This window comes from Parus major, chromosome 2 (assembly GCF_001522545.3).
Source record: "Parus major isolate Abel chromosome 2, Parus_major1.1, whole genome shotgun sequence".
Classification (NCBI taxonomy): domain Eukaryota; kingdom Metazoa; phylum Chordata; class Aves; order Passeriformes; family Paridae; genus Parus; species Parus major.
The window spans coordinates 498,228-506,152 of NC_031769.1; the positions used below are offsets into that span (position 1 = coordinate 498,228).

A 7,925-nucleotide genomic window follows, 5' to 3' on the forward strand; every position below is an offset into this window, starting at 1 on the left:
TTGTGCAGAGGGGCAGAATTCCCCATTTCCTGCTGCCCACGCTGGGACCAGCCCAGGTTGTCCTTTCTGCCTTCCAGCAGAGCAGTAAAGCTGCTGCAGAATTCCCTCCTGGAGCTGCTCCCTGTGTTTCCATTCCCTCCAGGGCCTCTCCAGGGGATTTGTGTCCCTCAGCATTCCCAGGGCTGGCAGGACAGGCGGCTGCAGCTGCACAGGCACATCCCAGAGCCCTTCCAGCAGCTCAGAGCAGCCTCTGGGAGCTGCAGCCGTGGCTCCTTGCCCAGGGGCTGTTGTTTACAGCCCTGTGCCAGGATTTGGCACGGGAATGCTGCCACACAGCCCTGGAGGAGCTGGAAAATGCCCTTAAGAGGTCACTCAGGGAAGGCAGGAGCTGCAGTTTGGAGTGAGGAATGTGCACCTGTGTTGGAGCGAGATGAGCTTTAAGGTCCCTTCCAACCCAAATCATTCCATGGTTTTCTGTTCCTGCTTTCTGCTCCCAAATCCATCCTGCTCTCCAGGAATATCCACAGCACAGAGCAGCATCTGTGGGCTGTGAGATTCTCCCTTTTTTTTTTTTTCTTGCCTGGAGTGGCTCCTGTTGGAATGACAGCAGGTGTTCACAGGGACACGCTGGCATCAAAGCCAATCCACAGAAAAGTCGGGAATGGCACTTGGAATTCCCACCTGGGACACAGGCAGGACTTCCAGGGCATGGCAGCAATGTTGTGGAGCTGACCTGCTCTTGGAGCTGTGGGGTTTGGCTCCAGAGGAGACTGCTCCGTGCTGGGAATGCAGCCTGGGAAGAGCAAAGGCATTTGTTTAACAATAGGGAGGAACAATATCCATTATTTTTGTGGAAATTCAACCCATGAAAGCCAGGCTTTCCAGGGAATTCTCAGTTCTGAGGCATCTCCTGAGGAATATGGTGTCTGTGTCAAGAACTTTGTTCTGGGGGTAGCCTGGGGCACAGCGGGTGTTGGGGTTGGCATGGGAACGTCCAAGTCTGGGCTCCTCCTGACAGGAGAGACCTGGAGGGGCTGGAGTGAGTCCAGGAAAGGGAACGGAGCTGGGAATGGGCTGGAGAATTCCTGAGGGAGCTGGGAAGGGGCTCAGCCTGGAGCAAAGGAGGCTCAGGGGAATTTCTGGCTCTGCACAAGTCCCTGGCAGGAGGGGACAGCCAGGGGGGGTCAGGCTCTGCTCCCAGGGAACAGGGACAGGAGGGAATGGCTTCAGGGGGAGGTTCAAGTTGGAAATTGGGATTATTCCCTCCTGGAATGGGCTGTCCAGGCCTGGCCCAGCTGCCCAGGGCAGGGGTGGAGTCCCCATCCCTGTTAGGATGTGACATCCCTGTGGATGTGGCATTTGGGGACGATGTCAGGGCTGTTCTTGGCAGAACTCAGGGTTGGTTGGGCTCGATGATCCAACCTGAACCATTCCAGAATTCCAGGCTGCAGGGCAGGACAGGCTGACCTCCTGTGTCCACATCTGGTTTCAGGTCCCCTCTACCCAAGCAGGAAGCGTTTGAGATGTTTAAGAAGGAGGCTGGCCGGGAGATCCACCGGATCTTCAGGGAGAACAAGAGGCTCCTCATCTCCCGCAAGAAGAGAAGCCATTCCGTGGTCCAGAGGATCAAACGCATCAAGCAGCAGATGGAGGCGATCAAGGAGGCTCTGGAGGCTCAGAAGAGGAAGAGGAGGCAGGAGGGTGAGGAGGCAGCAGGGGACAGAGGGATGGAGCTCTGGGCTCCCAGCAGTTCTGGGTGGTCAGAGAACCATGGGATGGTTTGGGATTGGAAGGGATGTTAAGGATCGTCCCACTCCACCTCTGCCATGGGCAGGGACACCTCCCACTGTTGTCCCAAACCAAATCCAACCTGGTCTTGGATAAATTAGACAGTAATTTCTGTCATGGTGTTTAAAAGGCTTGATTTTACTCAGATGTCCAGAGATGCTGCCCTGAAAATTAAACTTTCTGATCTTGTTTTCATCGTTTTTAGCCACTTTCCCAGGAAAGTAACTATAAACATAGATGTTTATACATTCTTTTTAAGAAACATCTTTTAATGGACATTTCACATGGCCAGAGTGATTGGGAAGGTAGTAACCTAGCTATCCAACCCCTGGTCATTGTCAAAAATCTATAAATACCAGAGTTAGAAAAATAAAAGTACATTTTTCCCTATCATACATTAAACCGTGTCCATGTGAATCATTCCGTGTCCTATAGCGACACAGACATTTAATTCCAGAATTCCCATTATCCTTGGACACTTCCAGGGACCCAGGGGCAGCCACAACTTCTCTGTGCCTCCCATTTCAACAATCCCAGGGATTTTTCCCCTGGGAGCCAAGTCAGACCCTCCATCAGAGCTCTCCACCCTCACCAGAACCTTTTCCTTTTCCCCCTCTCCAGGAGAATACACGGATGAGGACGGACAGGTGATCATCGATGAGAAGGAGTTTTCCCTCATCCTGAAGCTGAAGGAGCTGAAGGAGAAGCACAGGGCTGCCTTCACTGAGCTGAGGAACCTGAAGGCAGAGATCCAGTATGGTCAGCAGCTCTTGGATAAGTGTCGGAAAAGGCTCATCTCAGGTACGGAGCACCAGGGCCCAGCAGGCTCCAGCTCAGCTGGGATAAATCCAGACTGGAGCACTCCCAAACTCCATGGAATCCCAGGATGGTTTGGGTTGTCCAGCTTCAAATCATCTTATCCAGTTCCAATCCCCTCCCACTGTCCCAGGCTGCTCCAAACCCCATTGTCCAACCTTGGGCACTTCCAGGGATCCAGGGGCAGCCACAGCTGCTCTGGGAATTCCATCCCAGCCAGGAATTCCTTCCCAATATCCCATCTCTCCCCTCCCTCTGGCAGTGGAAGCTGCTCCCCATGTCCTGTCCCTCCAAATTACCTCTTAAAATTTTAAATTACCTTTTATTTACCAAAATTTTAATTTACCTTTAAATTACCAAATGACCTTTTACCAATTACAAATTGTCCTGTCCTTGCCAAATTACCATTCTCTGTTGTCCCTTTTCCTGTTGCCTTCCAGACTGGATTTTATCTGTTTCAGGTGGGGTTTTCTGACCTAACCTGGAATTCCTGCAGCTCCTCTCTCCCAGATAATGTCCCTCCACTCCTTGGTGCCCCCCTTACACGGGGGAAAAGCCTCCCACAAGGAATTTTACACTGCTGGCCCCAGATCTCATCCCAGATTTTATTAAATAGAGGTGGTGGTTAAGGAATTGCCCTGGGATAGGACTTTGCCTCTGGATTCCCAACATTTCCTCTGTCCCTATGTGATTTCCAGGTTCCAGAGTTGCATCCTTAGCAGGAAAAAGAGCTTTTCCTGGGAAATTCCTGCAAATTCCTGCTGGGCTCCACCTTGAAATCTGTGGATTCCAGCTGCCCCTGCTGTATCCCTGGGTTTGCCTGTCCCTGTAGGAATTGCAGAATCCCAAAGATCTGGATGCTGTGCACATGGCAGCATTTCCCAGGGGACAGCTTGGATCCATCCCACGCTGGAAGAAGTGGGATAATCATTCCCATCATTCCAGGGATGGGCAGGACGGTCACAGCTGTGCCCGCTGGAGCCGGGTTTGGCCTTTTTGGGCTCTCCAGATGTTTGTTCAAACATCCAGGACTCACCCAGAGCAGGAGCAGGGAAATGCCCAGGATTAATAAGGACATAATTCCCACCTGCTGTGTGTTCTCACTGCCTATTATGGGATGGCAGGCGGCTGTGCTGGAGTGCGTGGGATTGAAATCCGAGCCCTGCTTCCAAAGGGATTCTGGGGGCTGCAGGAGCCTTCTCATGGCCAGGGATTGTCCCCAGAGCTGGCCACCACCTCCAACAGCCTCCTTCATTAAACAACAACAACAAAAAAATCACTTTTCCAATTGTTTAAACTCCAAATTCTGGAGTTCTGAGTTCCTGTCTGCGATCCCACCTGATCCACAGGGAGAACCAATCCGTGCTGTCATTAATTACAGCCATTAATTGCCCCTCTTTGCTTCCCAGAGTTTGAGATCTGGTACAACGAATCCTTCCTTATCCCTGAACATGTGAGGGAAGCTCTGAAGCCTGGTGGGAACATCACACCTGGGATGATTCCCATCAACAGAGTCACGTGCCTGGTGAGTTATCCCGGAGTTCTGCTGATGTCTGGGGAGGTGAGGGAATGAGGAAGCCTGTGGAAGGAGGAGGAAGAGGAGGAGGAGAAAAAGAAGAGAAGGAGGCACAAAGGGAATATCTGGAGCCACATCCTGCTGTCACATTCCCTGCACTGTTCAGAGGCTAAATCAGGACAGTGCCTGAAGCTCCTGGGCTCTGTGGAATATCAGGAGCTGGGCAAAGTGCCTGGGGGTGCAGGGAAGTTTGGGAGCCTGATTCCTGGGGGATCCCAGGTTTGCAGCCAAACTCTTGTGGTCAGTACCAGTCCTGTGGCAGGAGCCACCACGGGCTCTTTGCTCATCCTGAAAAGCACATTTCTGTTCAACTCCCCGTTCCCCAGGATTCCAGGTGGGACCAGAAGGGGGAATTCTGCCCCTCTGAGGTGATTCCCCACTGGCAGAGCTGCCCCAAGCCCTGGATCCAACAGCACAGGAGGGACCTGGAGCTGCCAGAGAGATCCAGAGGAGGCCCCAGAGCTGCTCCAGGGCTGGAGCCCCTCTGGAGCCAGGCTGGGAGAGCTGGGAATGTTCATTTTTCCTGTGGGAAAATCCCAACCCTTGCAGGTTTCTGCCCAAAGCCCTGCCCAGAGCTGCTCCTCCGAGGTGTGCACAGGGGAACCTCTCACTTCCAGTTTCCCTGGCTGAGCTGGTGCTGGGTGCAGCAAACAGGATCCTTGTCCCAGGTCTCCAGGAGTGTGGTTTGCACCTGGAATGGGAATTCTCTTCCCTGGCAGGGTGAAGATGAGCAGGACAAGTTTGAGCGGATGCAGGGGACGGTGCTGCCGGACTGCCCGCGCTCTGTGTCCTTCTACAGGGCCAGGATGAACATGGACCAAAAGGTAACCCCAGCTGGGCCCTGGGAGAATCCCAGGATGGATTGGGATCATCCAGTGACTGTCCCAGGCTGCTCCAAGCCAGAACAAATTCACCCAGAGAGAGCTGGGAATGTTCAGCCTGGAGAAGGCTCCAGAGACCCCAGAGACTTCCCAGGCCCTGAAGAGCTGGAGAGGGGCAAGGGATGGAGGGACAGGACACAGGGAATGGCTCCCACTGCTTGGATGGGATATTGGGAAGGAATTCCTGGCTGGGATGGAATTCCCAGAGCAGCTGGGGCTGCCCCTGGATCCCTGGCAGTGCCCAAGGCCGGGCTGGAGCAGCCTGGGACAGCGGGAGGTGTACCTGCCATGGCAGGGGGTGGATCAGGATGATCCTGAAGGTCCCTTCCAACTGAAATCATTCTGGGATTCCATGAAAACATCTCAAACACAGCTTTTTGGGGCTCTGGAGAATTTCCTAGGGATTTCTATCCCCTCCTTGGAGCCTGCTGGGATCTGCTATCAACAGAGCAATGCTGGTGGGGTGGGGATTTTCCCAGCTTTTTCCAACAGAGTTTGGGAAGGAATTTAGTTTTTATTTTTCAGGAAAGAAGCTTTTACAGGTGAGGAGTGTTCTCTGAGAGCTGAGCTGAGCTGAGTGATCCCTTTGTGTTCCCTGTTCCCAGCAAACCTTCAACAGGTCCATGGCAGCTCTCCGGAAAATGCGCAGGAAACCCGGACTGGTCCCGGCTGCTGGGAAGAAGAAAGCCCTGTCCTTCCTGCCCATGCCATAGCCTGGATCCCAGCATTCCCAAAGGAATGCCACCTCAGGAAGTGCCTCATGTCCACATCCACCATCCATTTCTCAAAATAAACAGCGGGAAAAGCGAAGCAGCCAACCTTTGGGCAGGCAGGGAGTTTTTGGGGATCGATGCTGATGTTTGGACAGGCCGGGAGCCAGGGAGGTCCAACAGCACCAGTGGTTTTCCTGAGCCTCTGGAAAAGGCAGGGTCACGGCACAGGGGTTGCTGTGGACAAGCCAGGCTGCTCCTGATTCCCTCTTTCCTGGTGCTGCAGCTGAAGCTCTCCTGGGCTTGTTCCCATCGGAGCAACAAAGTCATGGCTTGGCCTGTTGGATCTGCCTGGAGAAGGGAATGAAACAAAGATTCATTTCTGGGGAATCACGGAATGGTTTTGGTTGGAAAAGCCCTCCAAGAACAAGTCCCACCATCCCCCAGCATTGCCAAAGCCACCCCTGACCGTGTCCCCAGGTGTCACATCCACAGGGTTCTGAAATCCCTCCAGCAATGGGGACTCCACCCCTGCCCTGGGCAGCTGGGCCAGGCCTGGAGAGCCCTTCCCAGGGGGAATATTCCCAAAATCCCACCCAAACCTCCCCTTGAGGCCCTTCCCTGTCATCCTGTCAGCAGAGCCCAACCTCTCCTGACTCCAACCTTCTTCCAGGGAATTGCAGGGAGCCAGGAGGTTCCCCCTGAGTCACCTCTGCTCCAGGATGAGCCCCTCCAGCTCCCTCCAGATGGTTTGGGAAGCTGAAAACCCCAAAGTCAACGCCCTGTGCTCCAGCGTCCTGGGGAACCTCCCGCTGCCAAAACCAGCACCAGCCACGGTGGGAGCAGCTCCCATTTGGGCATCCCAGATTTTCCATGGAAAATTGGGAAAGAGAATGAACCCGCGGTGCTCGCGGTGCTCGGTTTGCTGGAATTTGTTGGAGCTTCCCTCTGTTCCTATAACAGCACCTGGGCCCTGGAAGGGCGCTGGAGAACATCCCAGAAAACACCTTTTCCTTGAAATCATCCAATTCCAGAGGCTGAAAAAGCTGCTGGGAATTCAGGCCAGGCTGGATTTCCCAAGAAAACACTTCCAGGGGATTGGAACCAAACCTTTCTTTGTCCTTCCTTATACCCAGCCCTCCTCTGCTTCCCGCTTCATCCCTGTGGGTCCCTCCTGCCCACACCGTGCTCCCAAATCTGGGGAAATCCCAGAAATCTCAGTCTTGGAAGCTGTAAATGTGGTTTGGAAGATTCCATGTGAACAAACATCCCAGAAGCAGCTGGGTCTCCTGAAGTGCTCCAGCACCATTCCATGGAGGAGCTCTCCCACGGATTGAGAAGATGGGGAAATGACCTGTGAAAGGAAAAAAGAGGGGTTTTAGTGATTTTTAGGGCAAATGGGGCCTGGAACTGCCCCAGGGATTTGGTGCCAAGGGGTGCTGGTGTCCGGGTGTGATCTCAGGGTGTGATCCTGGTGTGGTCCTGGGGGTGATCCCAGCGAGATGCTGAGAGATCCCGGGAAGATCCTGCCCTGTTCCCTGAGCGATCCAGGTGTAGCCCCGGTGATCCCGGCAGGCCTGCAGCTGATCCGGCTGCGGCCCCGGTGATCTCCCATCTGCTCCCGGTGATTCCTGAGGATCCCAGGAGTGATCCCAAGGAGATCCTGCAGGGAAATCCCACTGAGATCGCGGGAATAGTGTGGCTGAACCTGCAGTGGCGATCGCAGGGTGAGGCTGGTGCGGTCCTGGTGATCCCGGGGAGATCCGAGGGATCCCGTGGCTGGTGCTGGCCGTGACCCAGGCGCGATCCCGGGGAGATCCTGCCGGTGCTGCGGCTGACCCGGAGGAGATGCCGGCAGTCCCGCGGCTGATCCCGCTGGGATCCCAGTGACACCCAGGCTGATTCCGCCGTGCCATCCCTGCACCGCTCCCAGGATGCTCCCAAGAAAGTCCCGGCGGTGCCGCGGCTGATCCCGCTGGGATCCCGGTGGCACCGCGGCCGATTCCGGCGCGGTCCCCGCCGTGGCCTGGGCGATCTCGGGGCTGATCCCGCTGCGTGCCGAGCGAATTCCCGGCGGAGCCGCGGCTGACCGACACGGCGGGCCCGATGCCGGCGTGGCCCGGGGCTCGGCGGCCGCTCCCGGAGGGCTCCCGG

The 7,925-nt window shown here is 55.1% G+C and overlaps 1 protein-coding gene and 1 long non-coding RNA gene across 6 annotated transcripts in view; one reads left to right on the forward strand and one right to left on the reverse strand.

Moving 5' to 3' along the window:
• The window catches only part of KIF9 (kinesin family member 9), a 21,069-nt gene extending 15,190 nt beyond the window's left edge, over positions 1–5,879 (forward strand). For all 3 annotated transcript variants that reach the window (XM_015618220.2, XM_015618222.2, XM_015618221.2), the window contains 5 exons: positions 1,493–1,701; positions 2,410–2,589; positions 4,014–4,129; positions 4,900–5,004; positions 5,667–5,879. In XM_015618220.2, coding sequence (XP_015473706.1) covers positions 1,493–1,701; positions 2,410–2,589; positions 4,014–4,129; positions 4,900–5,004; positions 5,667–5,774 — 718 coding nt within the window. In that variant the 3' untranslated portion in view covers positions 5,775–5,879. The remainder of the gene's footprint in view (positions 1–1,492; positions 1,702–2,409; positions 2,590–4,013; positions 4,130–4,899; positions 5,005–5,666) is intronic.
• On the reverse strand, positions 5,556–7,919 carry LOC107200149. Of its 3 annotated transcripts, XR_001519526.2 has the most exons (3): positions 7,480–7,919; positions 5,881–7,125; positions 5,556–5,730 (listed from the first exon to the last, which is right to left on the reverse strand). It is a non-coding gene; the product is annotated as an uncharacterized LOC107200149 (long non-coding RNA). The 3 variants fall into 3 exon arrangements; XR_004500261.1 differs by having other exon boundaries at positions 5,881–7,919; XR_004500262.1 differs by having other exon boundaries at positions 5,556–5,733; positions 5,881–7,919.
• Positions 7,920–7,925: the final 6 nt, after the last annotated feature.